We start from the raw sequence: 23,382 nt of genomic DNA, 5'->3' as shown, positions 1-23,382 counted from the left end.
AGGTGCCTGTGTGAAGTAAATTCCATAGCAAGTCAATACTGATGAGCAATTTCACTAGCCTTAGTAAATGAAAACTGGGATTGTCAGTGCCTGTTCTGTGTGTGAAGCACGTTGGTCCCCTTATGTGTCCATCAAATACCTCTTGCAGGCATCAGTCTTCCCTCTTGGGTGTTCCTGCCAGTGTGCTGCTGTTCTGTGGAATGATGCAGGAGCTGGGTAAAGGTGCAGTGTCATGGCAGATTGATTCATGGAGGAAACTGATGGACTTTTTTTAACAGCCTGGGAGAGTTTCTGTCTCCTCTTGTACCTCTCAATCATCTTAATCTCTTCTGCAGGCTGCTGCTGCTCAACAGATTCCCATTTCCCTCCACACATCCTTACAGGCCCAAGCTCAGCTCGGCCTGAGGGGTGGTCTGCCTGTTTCCCAGTCCCAGGAGATGTACAGTTCCATTCAGCCCTTCAGGTAACTGCTTCCAGTTTTTATTTCCTCATGATTTGATTTCTTCCGTTCCTGATGGCGGTGCACATTTATCAGATACTCTACGCTCATCTTCTCTTCCCCCTTTGTTGATGTGCTCCTAGTAACACTACTGGGGTGGAGAGCAAGAGTACTGGGTCATATGTTGCTTTGCAGGACACTGGGAAAGACTGTCCTTGGAAAGTTACTCAGTTGTACTGTCTACCCTTTTAAAGCGGGAGGCAAATCTTGGGAAAGATGCAGAAAGAGGAGATTTGTGGGCTAGCAAACAGGCTTACCTAGTGAGGAACACAGAGCTTACAGCTTACTGTATTTAGTTTACAAGACACAGGGTTTAATCAGATCTGAGTACCAGGATAATGAAATTAAATTACTCTCCTTATTAGGTACGAACTGACAAGAACAGAATAAATGCCTGCACTTTGGACTAAAAATTGCTAGAGCAATTGCTTTGAATCTTTTAACTTCTGATTCTTTCCTGCTTTGTAAAACTGCTGTAGACTTTCCATAACTACTAATCCAGAGCTTATTGTGCAGGATATCAAAACATAAACTTTGTCATTCTGTTGAATATTTCTGCAGCAAGAGGATGTGGTTGTAAGGGCTTAAAAGTGGAAGTAAAAAAAGAGAAACCACCCTGTTACTAAAATGGAAGGTGGCATCACAGCTTATTTCTAAGCTGTCAGCTCAGGAGAATCTGAGAACTGATTGCAGGCCAGATACAGTTTGGCAGGAGGTGTGTGCGTACAGTCTCCAAAGGTTTTCTATGTAATGACTTGAGCCTGTTTTTCTTCTCCAGGTCTCAGGTGTATATGCACCCCAGTCTGTCTCAACCCAGCACCATGGTCCTGACAGGAGGCACAGCTCTGAAGCCTCCATATTCCGCCTTCCCAGGCATGCAGCCCTTAGAGGTGGTGAAAACCCAGTCTGGGTCCCCCTACCAGCCCATGAATGGAAGCCAGACACTGGTTTATGAAGGCCAGATAAACCAGGCGGCTGGCATGGGAGCCTCCCAGATGATGGACTCTCAGCTTACGCAGGTTAGGAGCAGGGCTCATGAGCCACTCCCTGTGTACAGGCTTTTTCACAGCCACTTGTTTCTGAGGCTGGGTTGAACCTGCTATTTGTGCTGCGTTATGTGTTTGTGTGAACTAAGCTCTTTGTAAAGAGGCAAAAGGTTTCCCCGAGAGACTTTGTTCTGTGAGCCATTGTTTCAAACATGCAGCACCTTATTTAATGAGATGCTTGCTAATTGTCTATCCCTGCTGAGATGTCATTTTCTAACTCTGAAGTCCTCGCCCTCAATATAGACATTTAATGCAGATCAAACCTTGCAGTGCTTCATGCGTAGGAAGCCATAAAGCAGTGGTTGTACTAAAAGTACCTCCTTCTGAGAGCCAAATCCCAACCGCCTCCAGATTTAACTCTGCTTCCAGGGTAACTAAAACCTTTTATTAAATGCTCATCTATCTTCTCAATTCATTTCTTATCCAGGTCTTATTTACAACTTCTGCTGATCTGTTTGGCAGCATCTTAACAAGAATTTCACTGTGTGAGAAAGCTTTTGTAAAGCGTGGTTCAGATAAAGACATTGAATCCTCCTGTGAGCATAGCTGTACTTGTGGACACATGTTTGATTCTCTGGAGAAGTTTGATACTTTTATTAAACTCATTTATTTTGTGCAACGTGTTAAGGTTTATTTGTTCTGTTTAAAGAGGGATTTTTATGTTGTAACTGACGTAGAATTAATCCTGAAAGTAATTTAGCTGAGGAAAATGAAGAGAATACTGGCAAACTAAATATCTGAAGAAATGCTTTATCCATCATAAACTAGCAGCTTGGTCTCTTGCCAGCCTTAGATTATTTATTAGTTGGTTTATTTATTTATTACAAAGTGTTGTCATAGAACCTCCCAATTCCAGCATTTGTGAGGACTGCCAGATGAATAAGAGGGAACAGGAGCCCTGAGCTGTATATTTTAGGATTTCTCTTAATTATTACCATCACCAGTTTGAAGGTCAGTGCAGAACACAGAGCTGAGGTTGCTGTCACTTTCTCTAGAGGTTCAGTCCTTGAAATGCTTTGGCATGAAAGTGTAGCAGACTTCCTGGTCTGGGCATCAAAACTGCAAACAAAACACTGAAAGCTGAAGTGTCTGATGCTGCCATCATACCAAGAGAAAATAACCCCATGCAGCGACCATGAGGAAGACTGAAAAACTGGGAGAAGGCTCTAGGCAAGGAGGAAAGCCCTGTGTCTGAGCAGTTCTGTTAAACCAGTGCCGTGTTAAAAGCCCAGCTGATAGGGTGTTGGCAGCCCTGCCAGAACATGCATTTCAGTGTGGAAGTCCCTCTGTTACGTTGATTTGCATTTATTCTGTGCCAGACTGCACGGTTTGTGAGTTTCCTTTTAGCAATGCTGTGTGTTCAGGGTATTGGGAGACAGAGTCTCAAACACCAGCCTGTTAACACCATGAAGTTAACTACATGTCCTTATCACTCAGCTAACGATGCCTGTGCCTGGCTCTCAGCTTCCTCTGCCCCGCTATGGCTCTGGCCAGCAGCCCCTGATTCTACCACAGTCCATCCAGCTTCCTCAGGGGCAAAACCTGCCTGTAGGAGCTCCCCGAAGAATCCTCCCTCCTGGATCCCAGCCTTCTGTTCTTGCTACCAGCAGGGAGGTAAGGATTAACTCCTGCGTGCTCACCTTGGCATTGGTTAACCCTTCCTGCATTGAAGTCTCACTCCTTGATATTGGTTGTTAAAGGGGAGACTGGCTTGTTTGGGATCCTTAAATAACAAAGCCAAGGATTGGTGTTCAAATGAAGGAACCCTTTTGCCCTCATCTCCAAAGCACAGGCCAGCAGTTTGTCAGGTTTTGCTGCTGGTCATCATTCTGTTTCCAGGGAGCCACATCCTGCTTTGATCCAGTTTGGAGTCTCCAGTTTTATTACATGTTTACACAGGTTTCCCCAGAGTGCTTGAGGGGTGGTGAGCTCCAGACACAGTTGGAATACTGCCCAGATATTTCACACTGTTGTGAAGCTTGTCCATTTGAGTAGGTATATTCATGTCATGTCTGCTTTGATGGATTTGTATCATAAGTTTGTCTATTATAGGGGAGAGAAAGCACAGCAGTTAAATTCCAGGTCTTGTGTTTTCTTGTGCTGCTGGCTTGTTGCCTTAATAAACCAGATTATGTCACTTACAAGCCTCACTCTCTTCACATGAAAAATGTTTCTTCTTTTAAGGGGCACAATGGGTAGAAGGGCAAAGATTTGCCTTAAGTGTTTATCTGAAGTCGTAAGTGATGCAAAGATGATACTCTTGCTCATTTTCCTTTGTAGTCCTCCCAAATGGAAATGAAAGGGTTTCATTTCTCTGATGGTAAACAGAGTATGTCCTCTGGAGGGTCTGTACCATCACCACATACGTACAGGTAACATGTCTATGGAACTTAAACTCTCTCTAGTCTGAATGGGGAAGAAGTAGTGTTCCCCATTCAGTGACATGGTGCATGCATAATCCCTTTACAGGATACACTTGGGTTTTCACATGTAGAATGTGCTCGCTATAGTCCAAATACGTGTATCAAAATGCATGATCATGGCTTTCAGTTTTGAGTGTGGACCAGTGTGTATCTGTCTTGGCCCTTTATGCCTGTGGGGGATGTGCATGAAGTTACTTGTTAACTGAGTCTTAAAGACAACTTAGAACTGGTGTGTGCTTTTGTGTGTTCCTTGTTAAGGTGGAAAATTGGAGGCTCATTGAGTAGGCATTTTAATTTCCAGCATGGTGCTCTCAAGATGAGTGGTGCTCATGTCTAGACATACCAGACCTTCAAGTCATTGAGCCTTTTTTCTCCTAACCAATCCATGTGTTGTCTTTTGGGCTGGGGAGCTCGCTGTTGCGCACAGCACAGACTCATTCCCTGTCAATTGCTGCTTTCTGCTGTCTGTTTTTTCTTTCACACATGAATAAGGTTCTCATTCCGTTGTAGAATTTACTCCATGAATATTGTTGACTCTTCGATTTCCAGGCCTAGCTCTGCCAGCCCAAGTGGGAAGCCATCTGGACCAGCAGTTAGTATGGGCTCTGTGCAAGGACACTATGTACAGCAGGTAGCGTACATTAGTACTTTGATCCAACAGTGTCTGCTCTTATACACTGTCATGCCTTGGACTTTTAAGAGTGTCAGAAAAGCTGGTGTAATTTAGGAGCTCTTACTTTGCCTGAAGGGAGAGTGAGTGGGTAGGTGTTATAATGAGTCTGAGAGTAATGCTTGCGTGATTTGAAAGTCAGGGGAGATTAGAAGAGATTACCTGTTTTACAGCGTCTGTGGTGTTTGTTGTTGAGTTTTTGTGGGTTATTTGTATTGCAAGACATGTGAGACGCTTCAGGATCCTTATGTGAGGTGTTTTAGGACAGCAGAGTGTGCCGGAAGAGAAGAAATACCTGGATTTTGGAACAAATTCGATGTCTTGCATGAATGATGGTCACAATTTGGTTTTTATATCTGCCTAGAAGTGCCTGTGCTAGCTAATGCTTTGTTGTTGTATGTCAAAAGGCAAAGCAGCGGGTGGATGAGAATAAAGCCAACTTGGGAGCAGTAAAGCTGCAAGAAACAGCCTCCACAAACCAGATGAAGCCAGTGCGCACAGGAGCGATCAAACCTCAGGCAGTCAAAGTGGAGGAAAGCAAGGCCTAGGAGCACCTCTGATGCCCGCCTGGTCCTGCTGCCTGAGAGGCCCTGCAGCTTAGACTGGACCCCACTGGATCTCCTGAAAATTGCTAGATCTACTCCCTGCCCCACATTGACTGACTACAGCAACATCATCCAAGCCTGTCTCCCAACAAAGCAGTTTGAAACAGTGGATATGACATTGACCTGCTTGCTTTAAAACCAACCTTGTGACTTTTAAGTGGCTCAAGCCATTTGTTTTTTATTTTTATTCCCCCCCCCTGCCCTCCCCATGCCCCATCCACAGGTAGCTGTGATCGCCCACTTGGCAAATCCAATCCTTCTCCTTCCCTACTTCTGTCTCAGCAGAGTGGCGACTGGGGGAGAGGGGTCAGTTTGAGGTTTTTCATTTTAAAGGCAGCTGAGGTTTTTACAGAAATGCTATATCTTTGTTTATAGCAGAACTTTTATATGTTCTCTCATTTTCCCCACCCCTTCTTTCTGTTTTCCTCATTCCTCTCCAAAAAGAATTCCCTCCCGCTGAAATTATGTTCTGACAAAACTCTGCTTTGTTTTATATATGGTTCTGTGCTATGTTGAGAATCATGACTCTTCTAAATTGAGTTTGTTTGGGTATATTTCCCCAGATGATTTACCCTTTCAGGTTATTTGATTTTAAAAATACAGGACAGTTACGGCATTCATTAATTTTTCAGTATCTTTGTTTTAAGCTAGAAGCAGTGCTTGCATTAAAAGTAAATGTGTACTAAAGGTATATAGTAGATCAGTGCATTAATATTGAAACTTGCACCATGTTAATTGTAGCTTTGGGGTGCTTGTGCACAACAAAATGTGGCATTTTTGTTTTAAGGGAAAAAACCTCCAAATTTCTGTTGCAAACTCATCTGCATCTTAGGGGGATTTGGTTGGTTGGTGGTTTTGTGGGTTTGGGATTTTTTTAGTGACTGCCAAACACACAGCAAAATGTAAATCATAGATTTATGAAATGTAAAATCTCCTCACCACACATCCGTCAGAAGAGTTGGCCAGAGCCAACGGGTCTGTATAGACTACTTTTTGTAGTTGTGATGCTCTCTTATGCTCCCTACCTTGGCCGCTCTAATTCTTCCTGAGACTTGTTCTATCTTGTGTTTATCCCTTGGGGCTGCTCTCCTAAGCTTTGCTCTTCTCCCTTTTCCCTAAGTCTTGCTTTGTGTCCCTCTAACTCAACAGCCTTTTGTAAAATCAATGTAGAAACACATCGTGAAGGGAGCCCCTCTGCAAGGCAGCCGTTTTAGCACACTTGGAACCTCCTTTTTTTGTGTTGGAAATGCATGTTACAAAGGCAGTGTGGCATCATCCTTTTACTTGTCCTTCCCCAGATGAAGAACAAAGCATCAGTGCAGTTGCTTATAGTGCGTGTACAGTTACTGTCACCTCACACTTCCCCACCAGTGTTTGAATGATCTATGGAAGGAAGGTCCCAGTGGGAAGGGGTTGGCTTTTATTTCTTTGGTTGTTTGGGTTTGATTTGTGTGTGTGTGCGTGTGTATGTAGATTTTTAGAATGGACTTCCAGGTTCCTGGAAGTGCAAGGAGTCTTTCAGCTGACGGTAGTCTTAAGTAAACTCGCTACTTTCAGCTACCTTGGTTTGTCTTGTTTAGCTCTTTCAAAATGTAAAGTGGGCTGGTCACTCTGAAGTGAGGGAAAGAAACCATTTCTGCAGGAGATGACAGCTTGCTAACTGGCTGTGCTGTTTGCCTCTGCTGGGTGGCAGCAAGTCATTTGGTGGTGGTTCCAAAGAAGATGCTTTGAACAAAGAATGTATTTGGGAAGGGATCTGAAAGGTGTTCTTGTTTCTCTGTTTGCTTTATTCCCCACCCCCCCACCCCCCGTTTTGGGCAAGATCCTTCATAACTTTCTAGGGATGCATTTGAAGTTTTAAGCTAAGTATAAAGAAGTATTTTATACAGTAGCTTTAAAGAGCTTAGAAACTTAAACTAACTTAGACATAGTAATGTCCCCTCTCCACAGGTGTCCCCATTGACTGTGGCAGAGAGAACCCAAAGGGAAAGGGATAGGATGGTACTTTAAGGAAAACAGAAGCCCTTTTTTCCCCTCATGTTTTATGAATTTTTGAGTTCAGAGCAGAGTGTGCCAGCATCTCTCTAGTACCCTCATCCAAGTACATGGTTGGAGATTTAGTGAGAAATGCTTCCCCAGCCTTCAGCCATCTCCCAGACCTGCATCCTCACCTGCTCGTCCTGCTCCCAGTGTTTTCCAAAGATTGCTCCACCAGTAGGACATCCCACCCTCCTATTTTCTTCCTTGGAATTTATGAACAACAGGATTGTCTGGGTTTTCTTTTTTTTTCATTATTATCCTTCTGCCCAGCTGGCCCTAGTTAATATCAGCTCAGAATCTAACTGTAATGGATAAAGAGACTTATCCAAGCCCCCCCTTCACATCTCTTTCCTACCCTAGACACACTATGTAAGCTTTATAAAGACACTAACCTCTTTCCTCTCACCTATATGACTTTAAAATGGTCAAATGTGTTGGAGAAACTGGGTTATTGCTAGATACAAGTTCTTGCAGTCCCTCGGGTGTAAATGCCATCAGAACTACAATACTTCCTGTTGAAAAAGATCACCCTTCTTTCTCTTTTGACTCCTCCATTCCTTCCCCCAACAGAATAAAACACTAGAATTTATTTATACGTATTTGATGTTGTAGGTCTAGGTGAAAAAGTAATTGTTTCACTGCTCTATTTATATATTATGTCTGAATTATTCTGTGCAGGAAAGGCCAAGAAATGCATGTGAGCTTCATTCCATTCCTCACCATTGCATGACTGTCAGCTGCAGTTGGCAAGACTCTCTTTCACTTAATGGGAGTTTTGTGTGATGGAAAGCAGTTTCAGAGCCCAGATTTCTACAGTGCAATATCCTTCCTTTCTGGCATAGATTTGTTTGTTTGTTTAAAGCTAGTCCAAGGTTAGTGCAGTTTGTGGTGCTCTTGAGTCAAAAGGAAAGCCTCTGATCCTTGAGATGCAGAAATGCCAAGGGTGCTGGTATGCTGATAGGAATTCACCTTGGGGAAGAGAAGAATGGAGATGCATAGAGCGTGGATATGGTTTCTAAGGGGATACTTTGCTTGCCATCTCCATTGCTGAAGGGTTGGGCTTTGGTGATTTATTCCTTTGTGTGAGTTGCTTTTGCTTTGACTGGAAATCAGCTACCAAATTGCAGGCTCCTTCTGCTAGGAAAGGTGCAGTGGGAGGGAGAGGTGGAATCCATACTTCCAGCAGCAGTGGGTGAAGCAGAAATATTCAGAGGCTGACTTTGGTGCTTTTTGTTCAGCTGAAGGTCTGAAGCACGTGTGTAATTGGTTTTCATACACAGTGATTCATGGCCTAGCAGCTGCATTCAGTGCTGCTTTCCTCTCCAATTCAGCCTGCTTTTAGCTCTTAATTTAGACAAAAATATACTAAAAAATCAAGGCAAAAAGGAAGTAAAAAAGAAAAAAAAAAAAACACTTTGTATATTTTTAAATAAGTGGAAGCAGCACAGTCACCAGTGAAACAGGTATGCTTGTTGATCTTCCATCCTGGCTCTGCCCTGTGCCACTGTGCAGTTGTCAGTGACTCTGAATGTGTTTGCAGCCCATTGGACTCCCGTGCGTGTTTGCGTTCATGCAGAGGCACTCCATTTAACAATCTTGCAAGAATGCTGCAAAGCTGCAAGCTGCCCTGTGATTCCTGTGTATTTATAGGTATATATTAAAAACCCCAAGCCTAGCGTTTTTGCTCACCTTTTGGCAGGCTGCTCTTCACTTCCAAGCACCACTGCATGCCAAGATCTCATTCTGTTGCGTTTTAACCTTCTGTTTTGCTTCTGGCTGGTTCAGCACAGGTTAATCCCTTGTAGCATGGGTTATTTTTGATGTACAGCAGCCCAGTTTTCCTTGTCAGAAAGATGCATTTGTGAATGAGAATTTACAGCAGGCATCAGGATACACTTAGTTGTGGTCCATCGACAGAAAAGGTGCGTTTTCCCCAAGCAGTGGAACTGCTGACAAGAAACAGCAGCAATCCAACTACTTAGTTCTTTATTTTAACCCAGAGACCACCAGGTATTCTTCATGGGCACAGCCATCCCACTGGGCCAAGTGCCTGGCCGCGGCTCCTCGGGATGTCTGCAGCCACAACCCAGCCCCTTCCTTAGGGACTAGCAGCAGTGAGGCGCTCCCCCTTAGCATGTCTCGAGGCGTTGTCCTTAGCTGGAATCCCTCTGGTTCTCTGTAAATCGTTGTTTTTTCAAGGGGATATTGTACTCCTTAAAGCTTTTAACCTCATGACCTGTATAGGACATTTTTTTTTTTGGCCTTTCCTCTCTTTGTCTATTCATGTAGACCAGATATTTGAAAGGGCAGACGATGGATAATTGTGTAACGTGCAACCTGTTTATATATTTTTTGGGAACTTTTCCTTGGACCGGAACTCGAATCATGGCATCACCAGGCCAGTTGCGGCACACTCTTTATCGCCCCTTTTCTCCTCGTTTCAGTACCTATTGTTTCTCCTTTCAAATATGTGATTGTATTAGCTCTTTCCATATGAAAGAATTCTCCTTATTTAAATAAAAAAAAAATAAAAAAAACAAAGCAGATTATGCTTTTCTCAAATTCCCATGTGCCTGGTCTGGTTCTTTTGGTAAATTACGTGTGTGTGTGTGTGTGTGTGTGTATTCTTTTCCTTTAATTACTCTATTTGAGTGGAGGTCTGCACTGATGGGAAGTTGCAGCTCCCTCCCCACCGCCGCCATGGCGGGCAAGTCGCGGCTTCATCCCACACGGCCGTCGCCATAGCAACGATGGATGCTCCTCCCTTTCCCGCCCTCAGGGCGCTGCGTGCGTCTGACGCCACATCCGGAGGCTTGGGGGGAGCGGTGGTCCCCGCTGTCTCCTCAGGACAGGGGTACTGGGCCCGCTGCCTTCCCCGGGGCACGGGGCCCTGCGGTGCCGCGGCCCCCTCACCTCCGTAAGGCGCAAGGGGCGGTGGGGAGGCCTCATGGCGAGGTTAGTGGCGCTGCTGACCCCCGTCCTGAGGCTCAAGAAGGGATACGATGCCCGGGGGGCGCTTCCTGAGGGGAGAGTGGGAGGCTTGGTGTGGGTTAAGGGTCCTGAGCCGCCTCACAAAGCCATCGAGGGGGGTACAGGACTGGATGCAGGGTGGCTGTGGGGTCCTGCTCACCCTATAAGCCTCAAGAATGAGGCCCGGGTATGAAGCGGTCCTGCTGGCCTCCATAGAGCCCAAAAGGGGATACAAGGCCTGGTGGGGGTTAGTGGCCCTACCACCACCCCGCAAGGCTCATGAAGGGGATGCAACTCCTGGTAGAGGGTTAATGGTTCTTGAGGAGCCATGGGGGGGTTGTCCTGTGCTCCTGCCCGTACTGCAGGGAGAAGCAGGATCCTCTCTTTCAGGAGGTCCTTGGGGTCTCAGGGCCTGCGAGGCCATGGCGGAGCACAGGCAATGGGTGACCAGCCTTTGGGACAGTGTTGTGCTGTCTGCAGTGCTGTGGTGTCCCCAGTGCTGGTGGAGGGCACGGCTTTGGGAGGGGCTTCTTAAAAACTCTGTTCCACACAGCAGTTGTGTCTCGTAGGTAGTGATAAAGAAAGACAGTGGCACCGTGCTTAAAGGTGGTGATGTGCTGGCAACTTGCTTTGTTCTCCTCTGATCAAAGCCGTGCAGATGGGTTTATTCTGATAACCTTCAGTTGTATTGAGGTGAGGAGATACAGCACTGATTCCCTGTTTTCTGACCTGGCTTTTAGCAGTTCTGTCTGCAGTAGAGTTCAGTCCTGCTTTCTGCAGTGCTCCCCCCTAGGCTGCGCTAGAGCCCTACAGCACCTACCGCTGCGCTCCTGGAGCTGCTTTTTAACACAGAGGATGTTTGTGGGTTCTGCCCCTGCCTCATCAACTCCAGAAATAAACCAAGTTTGCAAGGAAATAACCTTTCTTGTTTGCTTTTAAAGCTACCTGAGCAGCATGGTGCCTCAGCACGTGGTTTGCCAATCACTAGTATCAGAATTTGCGCAGAGCGGAATATAAGCTAGAATTAAGCTCTTCTGTTTCTGCAGAACCGGTATAAGAATAAGCAAAGTTTCTAGCTTAGAATTTATGGCAGCACACGTAGAAGCATGATATACATGTAGGGCAGATAAAATCTTCATTTTTCGTTTTACTCCTGTAGGTACAGCAGAAAACACATAAATGTGGAAAGCGAGAGAACTTGGGAAGATCAGCTACCATGAGTTGCTAGAAGCAGAAAGGAGTGGTGGATGCTTTCTGTTGTATGATCTTCGGCAAGTTTTGAGCAAAAGGGTGACTGCTGCTCTTCTCTGTTTGCTCCTGGAGGCTTGGACAGACCTTTGACAGAATGTTGGGATTTCTGAAGGAGCCGGTTGTCGTTACTGTGGAGATAAATATGAATGTCATGGTGTTGACTCTGATGGGATTAATAAGCCGACTGTGGGGGCTTTCCTACCCACGGGCTGTGGTGTGAGTAGAATAGTGTATTTTCTACTTGAATGACAGAGACTTTTGGTTTTTAAACATTTGTGAGTAAGATTGCAGGAGCGGAAGAGCAGAGCTTGCCTGATGTCAGCCTCTGTAAATACAGTGATTGTGCTTCCCTCATAGAAACTCCTGAGGGAAAGGGGCAAAGCTGCTGTGCTTCTTAGCTTCCTGCCAACAAATCAGTGTTTTCTTTCTTAGTATCCCTGTAGCCTCCGGGATACTTCCAGTTAGATTTGATATATTTCTGCCTCTTGTGTTGCAGTTTTGATGAAGTTTATTATGGCCAGTTTGTTTCGCTCTACATGAAGAGGATCTTCTTTGTGGATGACAGTGGCCCACCTTTTGGCCATATGCTGCTAGCCTTGGGAGGTAGGGCTCTCCTGAAATTGAGAAGTGGCTGTTGCCTCTTGCTGTGGAAGAGAGAAGTGCTCATTAGAAATGAGTTGTCAGATCCTATTACTGGGGAAGAGCACTAGGCAGATGAGAGATTCTGATGTAGAAAGAATTAGGATTTCCCTTATTTAGTATCATTATGGGGCTGTTGCATGAGTGGTGGGGAGGTGATGGAGCTGTGTTACCCAGTGCTTTGTATGAAGAGAAAGGTAAATGAGAACTGCTAATGACTAGAAATAGTAGGCAACAAGCAGATTTTCTGAGTTCCTTTCTGAAGCTGTGATGTGCACAACATAGAAGTGTCTGTATGAGGAGAGATTAAATATACATTTAACATTGTCACTGAGAAGCTGCTGTTCCCCATTTATATTCTTTGTGCCTCTGCACATTATCAAGCACTACTGCAGGCATGACAGTACAAAGGAGGACCTTTTGAGGAAAGAGGGCTTTCATGCATGGAAAAGCTATGTGTATGGGAAATGGTTCCCAATTTAGCACTGGTTTTTATACTTGTTTTGAGGCTGGAAGTTCTGAATTGTTACTTATGTTGTAGGTTACTTAGGAGGATTTGATGGCAACTTCTTATGGAACAGGATTGGAGCTGGTAAGAGCTGATTGTAACTGTCTCATTCTTCTGCGAAAATAAGCAGTATTTCAGCAGTTGACACATTTCCTTTTGACTAGTGGAAACAATGCTTTATCTGACACCTTCACTTCTCCTCTTAAATAAGACTTCTGCAGGTCTCTAACAGAAGTTCAAGGTACTACGATTCCGTATCACAGATCTTTTAAATCAGTTAGAACAGTTTAAGCAGTACAAGACACAATAAATTAGTAAGAGTAGGAGTTAGATTCAGCGACTTGCTGTAGTCATAAGGAGTTCTGCACTGATCTGTCTTCTCTGGAATTAAGTTTCCAACTTGGTGCATCACTGTTGTCTCCTCCTTCAGAATACAGCATGAACGTTCCCGTTTGGTCCTTGCGAGTCCTGCCAGCACTAGCTGGTGCTCTCTGTGTGCCTTTAGCATACCAGATTCTGGTAGAACTGCACTTCTCTCACTGTGCTGCACTCGGAGCTGCTCTTTTGATTCTCTTAGGTAAGATTATTCCCCTGGGCCTCATTCTTCATATGGGGGAGAAGGGTCCCTTTCCCCTTGTGAATGTTTAGGGTGCCTAAAAGGCACCATCTCCCCACAGAATGCTGTCAACACGTCAGAGCCCACTTTCAGCCCCGGCCTGTATCAGTTTCTGCTGGTCCCTTCTATCTTTAAAGCTTTGCAGCAGGCTGCTGTTTGAGGCTGAAGCTTTATAAAGTTCATTATTAAACAAAGTGGGCACAGCCTCACAAAAAAAAAACCATTTCTTGCATCCAAGGAGACTTGTACTCTTTCAGAGTTTTGCAGGAGGAGTTATACAGGACAACCCTACTTAGAGTCAGAGCTCATCAAATTTCTTCATCACCAAACTGCAGCAAACCAGTCTGTGTCCTTAGCAGCATGGTTTGACATTGTTCCGGTGTGTGTGACTCAGTTGCTTGGTTTTTTTCTCTTGAGGGTCTGCTGGCAGCTGCCTGAAAGGGAAAGAGCCTCTCAAGAGCCCTTTAACAGTCTGATAAGAGAAACCTCTCCAAGCTACTGGCTGCTCTGATTCTGGCTCAGGGAATCCTGCAGAAAGCAGCTCGTTGCAGCTCCCTTTCTTTAAGATTTGTCCTCATGCACATGGCCTGCTGGGGTCACTGCCTGCACTCTCTTTGCCTTGAGAAACACCTCACTGGGTTTCCCAGCATTGATTTTCTTTGCCTTTGTAGGCAAGCACAGCACCTTTATTTGCCTCCTGCCAGACTTTATGACTTGCTCACCACTTTGTCCTTGGAGACAGTTATGGCTATGTACTTTGCTCCTGCTGGAAGGTTTTTGTCCCTTTAAACCCAGCACCTCCCTGTTACAGCCAGTAAAATTGCAAATGAATTATCTGTCCTTAAAGGAACAGGTCCTTCTCTTGGATAATGATGTGGTTGTCTGAGGTATCACTTGCCTATAGACAAATGTCTCTAATTTTGTGTCTGTTTCTCTTTTCCAACAGAGAACTCTTTGATTACTCAGTCAAGGTTCATGCTCCTGGAATCAATATTGATTTTTTTTATCCTACTTGCAGTTTTGGCCTACCTGAAGTTCTACAATTTGCAAAAGCATAGGTAAGCTGGATTGTCTCCCGTCCTCTCGGATATTCTTGTGATCTTTTTTTGTACAGCCTGTCTGGGTTTTTCTCTGAGTCGCTTCACCATTCTGCAGCTCACTTCATCTGTCCATAGAATCCTATGTTTTGACCTCTCATATGGCTGCCCCAGAAGCTTTCTCTTCTGAGCAATGTCAAGAATTGTTTTAAGTAGTAGCAAGGTTGTTTTTTGTATTGTACAATCAAAAAACTCCCTTGGATGTAGTCCTTTGACCACACAGATTTTTATTAGAAGGTTTCCTTCTGTGCACAGAAACACTGATGATAACAGGTCACTAAATGCTCCCTTTTTACTGTTTACAGGCACTGAGTATAGAGATCCTTGTCTCTCTTCTTGTATCTTCACATGTTCTCTGATCCTCACAGAGGATAAAGTAATCTTCAGTAAAGTAAAATTATCTTTAAACTGAGCCCAGAAAGTGATGTAGTGCATCTCTTTTATCTCTAGTATCAGAAGGCAGGTAGCGTTCAGTTCTGTTTCTCAGGATACAGAGAAATACATTTAAGAACACACTGTAGGTCAGGGCTGAGAGTTGGTGGCGTGGGAGGTTCAGAATGAGAATAAAGAGTAGAATAAAGATTAGTGGAGTCCTGCAAGATTGTTTTCAAGTTAAATTACCTGAATTCTAAGGATCCTAAGAAGGTGACCAGGTCTCACCATAACATCCTTCTCTTTGTCCTTTTGTTTCAGTTCCTTCTCTGGAAGCTGGTGGTTTTGGCTCCTGTTGACTGGAGTAGCTTGTTCTTGCGCAGTTGGGTAAGTGATGACATATTACTTTGTTTTAGAAAGCTGACTGTCCCGCCTGCCATCGGAGGTATCAGTGGGCCTTTAGATTTTGAAGACTGATTCTTGGTGCCGTTCTGGGCAGACATCTCCATGACTTTTCAATTAGTTAGCTTGTTTCTATAGTGAGGATGTCAGTTCATCAATTCACAGTGGGCAATACCAGGCATTAGAGGGTACTGTCCTGGGAAGAACAAACCATATTTCTCAGAGATGGTTTTGTGAAACCATATTTCTCAGAGATGGTTTTGTGTTATAAATCAGCATCTGCATTTCACCTCTCCCTCATAGTTGCTTCAAGCTTCAGTAAGTCTGGATTTAGGGGCTCTGTGCTTTGTGATTTGCCACCTTGTCATCAAGAAGGTTCTCTGTCACTGTGGTTATTTAACGTAACTGGCAAACAAATTATATTTTCTACTGTCAAAGCCTTGAGGCTTATTTATGTTGTATGAAACTTGTCATAGATCTAAGTCCTTGGACTTTAATGCATCTTGCTCGAGAGAAAGTTTGAATGTTTATGCTTATATTAGGTAATTATTAACTGTGTTCTTTTTTTATGCACTTTCTTGTCAGAGTGAAATATATGGGCCTCTTTACCTATATACTGCTCTTGACCATTGCAGGACTCCACTTTTGGCATGTGATAGGAGACCAGAACTTGTCAAATGTAGGTAGTGCAATATGCAGAATATATTACATGTAATTTTTCAGGCCAGGAGCCAGCCAGCAGCCTTGCAAACCCCCAGAAAACAGTGCTGTGTGTAGCTGGGTTTTGTACTGACATTCCCTGCAAACCCTCTTGTCATAGAACAGTTTCCCAGCTCTGTTGCTGGGGAAGATGGAGTGAAGTTTAAGAAAAACGAGTGTATGACTGGCTTTTCTGCTCTTACCCATGTCTTGGTGATCTGTGGCTCAGCAGCTATGCTGTTTCACATGCGTCCTGCTAGCGCCAGGTCAGATCCTTGGTGGAAGTTATCAAGCTGTCCACGAAGTTACAGCTGAGTAAGGGTGGTTTGGGGAAGTTAAACAGGCCAAGTGCACTGGTATTTTAATATTTTTTGTATCTGCAGCATGAAACCAGTGAGTTCTCTGTGTTGCTCTAGGTTTCCTTGATGTGCCATTTTCTTGCTAGGGGACTGGCCCTCATCATCATCCCAGTGGCAATGTATGTGTCTTTCTTCTATGTTCACTTGACTTTGCTGTATCGCTCTGGGCCTCACGACCAGATTATGACAAGTGCTTTCCAAGCCAGCTTGGAGGTAAAGAAAATGTGGTCGTGAAACTCATGCATTAGGGGAGCAGAGGGGGAAATCTGTCTTATGTTCACTATTAGAAGGTGTGCAGTCTTGTTCCTTTGACCTGTCTATTTGTTCCTTTTATGTCATTTAACTACTTTGCTGCTGTAGATGAAGCCATAATGACTGAAATCCTAATAACAGATGAAAAGCTTTTTTGCAGTGAACCACAAACAGCATATAAACTCTTCTGCTGAAGATTTGTCCCCTCCTGCAGGGAACTCCATAGCAGTAGATACAGTACTGAACTCTTGAGTGATGATGTATACTACAGGATGATAGTATGATTTTCTGTAGTAGAGTGCTTAGCCTGTCTTTTAGAACAGCATGGCTTTAGGGATATTCCCTAAGACTATGTAGTCTTGCAGGCATGGGTGTATTTGCTATATGCTGAATATGGTGCTGCAAGACTTGATTTTTTATAGATACAGCCAAATGAGAAAGCATTGTGCTAAGATACTGCTATGTTGAAGTGACAAGGGACTCTCTATAGAATTTAAGCAGCCTCTGGGTTGTTTCTTCTTTCCACTTACCCTGTCATTATACTTCCCAGGGTGGGCTGGCTCGAATCACTCAGGGTCAGCCCTTAGAGGTGGCCTACGGCTCTCAGATTACTCTGCGGAACGTGTTGGGCAAGCCCATGCAGTGTTGGCTCCATTCTCACACAAATACCTATCCCATCAGGTGAGGAATCAGTTTGTGTCTGTATTAGGGTGAAAGTTCTGATTTTTCACCTGCCAGTCCAACTGTCTCCATTCGGGTCCTAGCAATCTCTTCATTAATCCTTCAGAGCACACTGCAGATGCACAGATTCTCTGTTCTCTGTAGGAGTGGAGCCAGTGATCTGATGCTGATTTGTATTGCTGTGACTCTCTTGAGCACATAAATGTTCCATAACACATCTGTGGGGTGTTTTAACCTTCTGTACAGGTATGAGAATGGCCGAGGTAGTTCCCATCAACAGCAGGTGACCTGCTATCCCTTCAAGGATGTGAACAACTGGTGGATCGTCAAAGATCCTGGAATGTGAGTATGCAAGAGATTCAAATTCCAAGCTGCTGTAAGCATAGCTTCTCTATGCTTCCAAAACCTAACGAAGGCATAGCTTGGATTGGACATAACTATTCTATGAGGCCATGTGTGATCCTAAACAAGTGATTTGAGCTGCAGAGTTGGTAAGGGAGGCTGTTTGCACACTCCTCCTCCTAATATGCTAGAAGCATTATCGAGGACTCTGAAATTCTGTCTGAACTGCTTCTGCCAGAACATGGGCTGTGCTTTGCACAAGGGGAACTTTAAAGACTCACAAGACCAGTGGGAACTCTTCAGGTGCTTTCATGAAAGGGAAGTTCTGCCTTTTGAAGTGTGTGAGCCAGACATTAGAGTGCCTTGATGAGTTTTATCAAACTTGAATGAGTCTCAGAAGAGAGTAGAAATCACTTTCGCAGAATGAGTATTTCTTTGTATTTAAAGTGTGGTATGAGCTGTAGAATCTGCCATGTCAGGAGGGATTCCAAGTGGGTGCCTGTGCCTGAGAGGCCTGGTTTGTGCTGAAGTGTTTTGCCATTAGAACTGTCAGTGAAGAGCAGGACTCTTTGCCAATAAAAGCCCTTGTGTGATATCATTTCATACTGATCAAAAAGTTGCTTTTGATGTTTTTTTATGTTGCTCTGGAAACTGTATAAAGAGTCCTATCAGAAGGACTGTGAGCTATTACAAATCGTACCCACGCTGGGAAAGTTTGTCCATAGTGCAAACCTTTCAAGCAGGAACTCTACCAAAACCACAGAAACACCGTATCATCTTAAAATTCTTCAAACTCAAGACTCTTACAAGCTCTGGAGGATGTGGAGTCCTTCTATAGAATAGAATACAGTAAAACACAGGCAGCAGTTAGCATTCCCACTTGCCAAAGGAAGCTTTAGACCTCTTCAGAAGCAAGAAGAGCGTTTGGCCTTCATGGTGGAGATAGCCATTAATCTCTCTTACAGTTCTGCCAAAAGTGACATCAGTTGTAGTGCAAACCTGTCAGACCTCACTGAAGCACTTACTCATGTCACAAAAGCCATCAAACAGCTGCTTAGTGGGAATAATCTGAACTTGCTTCTGACTGGCCTGTATTCAGACCACTGACCTAACAGCTGGGGTGTTGGTATCCCATTACTGATCCCTGAGGCATTCTGCCCTTAACTCACCTTTGCCTTGATGAGCTTTGGTTCCATCTGTAGATTGCTTTAAATTCTCATCTTACTGCCCAAACATCTGTCCCTGCCTGCAGCTTCTTGACCTAACAGTTTGGTCATGACAAGGTTGCCTTATATCTAAGGAAAAATGTAACCACTTCCTCTTGGGTGTCACTCACACAGGCAGCAGCTGGTGGTGAGTAACCCACCCCGTCCCGTCAGGCATGGACACATCGTGCAGCTGGTCCATGGCATCACAACTCGGTACCTCAACACGTAAGTCCTTTCCTCACCCTCTGCTGAGTCTGCTGGCTAATTCTGCTGCTTATCTCTCAGAATAACTGTTCAGGGCTTGAAACACCCTTGCATTCAGGTATATATAAACTGCCTGTTATTCGTGGATTATATATACATTTTATATATATATACACATATACACATTATATATAGGAGGGACCTCATGGTTAGCTGTGTAAGCCATCCCTATAACCCAGAGACAGGATGCTGTATGCTTATTTATTTTTTGCAGTTAACTTGGCAGTGAGATTTGATACCAATCACAAACTGTTCAGTGGCTGCTAGCAGCTTCTGCTCTGCTCTGTTAATAGCCTTAGAGGGACTAGTGGTGGTTTCAGCCATGTTTACGTTTCATGGTGGTTCTGCAGATTCCTGAATACTCAGGCCCCTTGGTGAGTCTTCATCCCTGCCCCTTCACTGCCTCTACTCCGAGCAGATGCAAATATTTAGTATTTTGTGTGACTGTTAACCCAAAGTCAACTCCACTCACGTTGATGACATACTGTTGTGTGAGGGATGTGCTCTGGAAGTGAGGAAGATGTGTTGGAGGATCCGGTGTGCTGTGGCTGATTGCCATGGCTTCTTGCCTGTTTTGTAAAGACTGCAGTATGAATTTGCCTCCTGACTGCTTCCTGAAGGGCGTCTGCCTATACTTGAATATCAGATTAGGAAGGGGGTTGGATTCTGAGCCTGGGTTTTTACGAAGTCCCTTCCAAACTTAATTTGTTCATTACTGGAAACCTCAGTGAACAGCGTCTCTGTTTGCCACAATCAGTGCTTGTTTTTCAGCCTGGCATAGCAAGCATCTATATTGGCTTCCTCTGGGCTTGTTCCTGGCAGCTGTTAGTAATGGGGAGGGTTCTCCTTCAGAGAAAACAGTGCAATCTGTATAAATGCATTACTCTTTGCTTTATTACTGGGTCTGGTCTAAGCCAATTCAATACTTGTATGAGTTTGCTTTCTATATGAATTTGAGAAATGGTGTTGGAGGATCATGCTTTGCTTGTCCTGTAGGCATGATGTTGCTGCCCCTCTTAGCCCCCACTCCCAAGAAGTTTCCTGCTATATTGATTATAACATCTCCATGCCAGCACAGAACCTCTGGAGAGTGGTGAGTGGTCAAAGGGAAGGGAGGAGCTCATCATGTTGCAGCAGAAGTAGCTGATACAACATGACAACCAAAAGACATCTTTCTGTTGTAGGAAATTGTAAATCGGGAGTCTGACACAGATGTGTGGAAGACCATTCTGTCAGAAGTGAGGTTTGTTCACGTGAACACCTCTGCAGTGCTAAAGGCAAGTGGATTTGTGTTTATTTGTCTGCTCCATGCAGTTCTTGTAATCTCATAAACTACTCATCTCTGCTCCAAAATGCCCAAACCACTAAAACAAACAAGTAAATAAAAGGAAACAATAAACTTCCTCAGTGTGTTTGGCAGGGCTGTAAATTTACAGTCTTCTTTCACTTTCAGCTCAGTGGAGCATCTTTACCTGAGTGGGGATACCGGCAGCTGGAGGTGGTTGGCGAGAAGCTATCCAAAGGCTACCACCAGAGCATGGTGTGGAATGTGGAAGAGCACAGATATGGGAAAAGTACGTCTGAGCCATGTTCTCGAAGCAGATCTCTGTGAGTGAGGGATGCTTCATGTTGATGGGAAGGTGCTATCATGTGATAAGGCTCTGGCTCTATCATGGTGTCAAGATCCTCTTAGAGGGCTCCTGCATTTGGACTGTGTATTGGAAACAGGCTGCAGAGAGTGTGAAGAGCCAGGGGTATATCCTGTGTACTTGTTCCCCTTTGTAGCTTTCTGTTAGTGGTTGTTTCTGAGCTATGCTATTTTCTTCCAGGCCTAGAGCAAAAAGAGAGGGAGGTGGAACTCCACTCTCCCACACAGATGGACATAAGTAAAAACCTCAGCTTCATGGCAAAGTTCACGGAATTGCAGGTGAGTGCCTTGTTATTCCCTTCATCTTGCCTTCTGCTGCAGGGCAGGAACCTGAGCATTTCTGCAGGCTTTGAGCCTGAGGATTCATTGTTTATTCCTTGCTGATAGAGTAGTTTGGCTTCCTCACTGGAAAAAAATATTTCAGACTGCACTTAGAAGGGCATTAGAGATTTATGCTATTCAGTAATGAATACCCAAGTGATTACGTAAAAAAAGAAGGGGGAGGAAGGGCAGTTGGGCACCCAGAAGCTGTCTTAAACTGAACTGTAATGTGCTGTATATGCAGTCAGTTGTGTTGATGCCCTTACTAACACTGTAGAAGTTCACTGATCCCTCAGTGTATTATATAAAAACAAAATAAACCCCGTGTATTGGTTAGTATCCAGTATGAGATATGCAAAATCCCACTCTCAGGTTAGGAACTTAATATCTTACGTCTGGAGCTGTTTACCCCTGCCTGCTATTCCACTCGTTGCAATTCTAAAACCCTTCTGTTTGCTTTTTTTTCTAGTGGAAAATACTGACATTAAAAAACGAAGAAACAGAGCATAAGTACAGTTCCTCTGCTCTTGACTGGATCACAATGGACACAAATATTGCCTACTGGCTCCACCCAACTTCTAGTGTAAGTATGAGAGGTAGAAGTAAATGAGTAAATAAGAGCCTGGTGAAGAAATCAGCCTTGAGTTCAGGTGTGAGCTCTGGGAGTGTGAGTGGGAGCAGGGCTGCAGTTCCAGCCAAGGAGCTGTGCCAGGATTAACTTGTCCTGTATTAAGAATATATTTTCCCTGAGGGTTGGGGTTGGTTTTGGCATGAGATCCAGCTTTGACAGTAGTTGCTTTTAATTAAATCATGTTGTCTTGTTCTTGTTAAAGGAAAACTGCAGTTTAATAGTTTCCATTATTGATTCCATTTAGGAGATGAGTTCATTTCCAATAGCATCTTTTAAATGCCTTACATTACAAAAGAGTCTTAAAGCAGTGAAGTTTATCAGCCAGCTTTGTTCCAGGAAAGATCAGGTTCTTAGCCATGCACATCCTGACATTTAATTTAGCAAGTAGATGTAAGTAATATTTAAACTTACTTAAAAGAACTGCAGCATGTTCCTACTTCTGGCTTCTGTCCACCAGGCCCAGATCCACCTCCTTGGGAATGTTGTCACCTGGGCTTCAGCTAATGTTGCTGCTCTGGTCTACATGTGTCTGTCCCTGTGGTACTTGATACGACGCAGGAGAAAGATCTACGACATTCCTGAAGGTCTGATTCCATTGTGTGTGTATGTGTCAATGTTGGGCGGGGAGGGAGGGTTGTTGCTTGTTCTGCTACACTCTAATGGCCCCAAAGCCATTTACGCAGCCACGTGCTTGGCTATCCCAGCATTCTTTCCTGCCTCCAACCCTGATACTTGTACTAGGAATACACAGACAGCTAGTGTATTGAAGAGGCTGATTATGGTTATCACATGATGACCATCACCTCGTAAGACAATATAGTAGGCATCACAGTATTTGAGTCACTCCCTGGATGTAAGAAACATCCAGGCCTTTGCTTTGGATTCTACTGAGCCCTTTCATGATGATTTAAAATAGGTAGATACTGGCTGTGTGGGGAGGGGTTTAGTCTAGATGTGTTTGTTCCTGCTGAGGCACCATCTCCTCTGTGTGGCCATGCAGTTTAATGTTCATCTTTCTGACAGCATGTTTTGTTGTCATGCTGTGAAGCTGCTCCATGTGGACACTAATCTGTCTTGATGGGTACTTACAATCTTGTGTGACAAAACATAATAATTTCCCTCAGCTGAATGTGGTTAAGTTAAAGGTTGTATTAGCACAAACTATAGAGAGTGGAAGGAAAACAACAAACCATGACAACAGGCAACCTCTTAAGAGACTTTATGGTTTCACGGACTGTGCTTTGAGATATCTCCTCTCTCCTGCAGATGCATGGCAGCTCTGGGTATCAGCTGGGGGGATCTGTGTTGGAGGCTGGGCTGTGAATTACTTGCCTTTCTTTGGGATGGAGAAAACACTCTTCCTGTACCACTACCTGCCTGCCCTCACATTCCAGATTCTCTTGATTCCCATCGTATTACAGCACATCAGTGATCATCTCTGCAGGTATTTGGTTTTAATAGATAGGTGGACAAGAGAAGAGACACTGTTCTCTTCTCCCAGGTTGGCACCTTGGCAAGCTGCTGCAGGGAAAGCAGTGCTTTTTCCAGTGGCCATACTGCATTTGAGAAAGATAGGCCATATGAAATCTTCCTTTTGGATGAAGTGTTTGACCAGCCTTGGTGTAACTGCTTTTTTTCCCCTCCTCTCTCATCCCAGATCTGTGCTTCTCAAGAGCATGTTTACTGCATTGATCGTAGCCTGGTTCTCTTCAGTTTACTTTGTCTATTGCACATTCAGCCCTCTCACCTATGGGGAGCCTTCCCTGTCTGTTACTGAACTGAAGGACTTGCGCTGGAAGGACAGCTGGAACATCCTGATCCGAAAACAGTGACAATTAC

General features: G+C 44.3%; 2 protein-coding genes across 21 annotated transcripts in view; both read left to right on the top strand.

Annotated features, from left to right (window-relative positions):
- PRRC2B (proline rich coiled-coil 2B) overlaps nt 1-9,929 on the top strand; it is a 47,827-nt gene extending 37,898 nt beyond the window's left edge. For 8 of the 18 annotated variants that reach the window (XM_080630430.1, XM_080630438.1, XM_080630437.1 and 5 more), the window contains 6 exons: nt 336-463; nt 1,278-1,518; nt 2,983-3,159; nt 3,826-3,917; nt 4,479-4,599; nt 5,046-9,929. In XM_080630430.1, coding sequence (XP_080486556.1) covers nt 336-463; nt 1,278-1,518; nt 2,983-3,159; nt 3,826-3,917; nt 4,479-4,599; nt 5,046-5,186 — 900 coding nt within the window. In that variant the 3' untranslated portion in view covers nt 5,187-9,929. Of the gene's footprint in view, nt 1-335; nt 464-1,277; nt 1,519-2,982; nt 3,160-3,384; nt 3,541-3,825; nt 3,918-4,478; nt 4,600-5,045 lie in introns of those variants that run through there. The other 10 variants (XM_080630436.1, XM_080630443.1, XM_080630442.1 and 7 more) reach the window with 8 other exon arrangements.
- Nucleotides 9,930-11,598: 1,669 nt separating this feature from the next.
- POMT1 (protein O-mannosyltransferase 1) lies at nt 11,599-23,378 on the top strand (the record flags this gene model as incomplete). 3 transcript variants are annotated; one of them, XM_080630983.1, is made up of 19 exons in its annotated part: nt 11,599-11,720; nt 12,001-12,107; nt 12,685-12,735; nt 13,082-13,228; nt 14,214-14,325; nt 15,058-15,123; nt 15,724-15,817; nt 16,254-16,409; nt 16,999-17,129; nt 17,376-17,471; nt 18,812-18,904; nt 19,940-20,036; nt 20,128-20,220; nt 20,397-20,517; nt 20,773-20,870; nt 21,382-21,495; nt 22,001-22,127; nt 22,810-22,987; nt 23,201-23,378. In XM_080630983.1, the coding sequence occupies 19 exons, from the start codon at nt 11,599-11,601 to the stop codon at nt 23,373-23,375; spliced, it is 2,178 nt and encodes a 725-aa protein (XP_080487109.1). In that variant the 3' UTR covers nt 23,376-23,378. The 3 variants fall into 3 exon arrangements, with proteins under 3 accessions (XP_080487109.1, XP_080487108.1, XP_080487110.1); XM_080630982.1 differs by having other exon boundaries at nt 13,082-13,287; nt 14,201-14,325; nt 23,159-23,378; XM_080630984.1 differs by lacking the exons at nt 20,397-20,517; nt 20,773-20,870.
- Between the last annotated feature and the right edge of the window lie 4 nt (nt 23,379-23,382).

Source organism: Psittacula echo (genome assembly GCF_963264785.1).
Source record: "Psittacula echo genome assembly, chromosome: 16".
Taxonomy (NCBI): domain Eukaryota; kingdom Metazoa; phylum Chordata; class Aves; order Psittaciformes; family Psittacidae; genus Psittacula; species Psittacula echo.
This window is presented reverse-complemented; position numbering and strand designations above follow the sequence as displayed.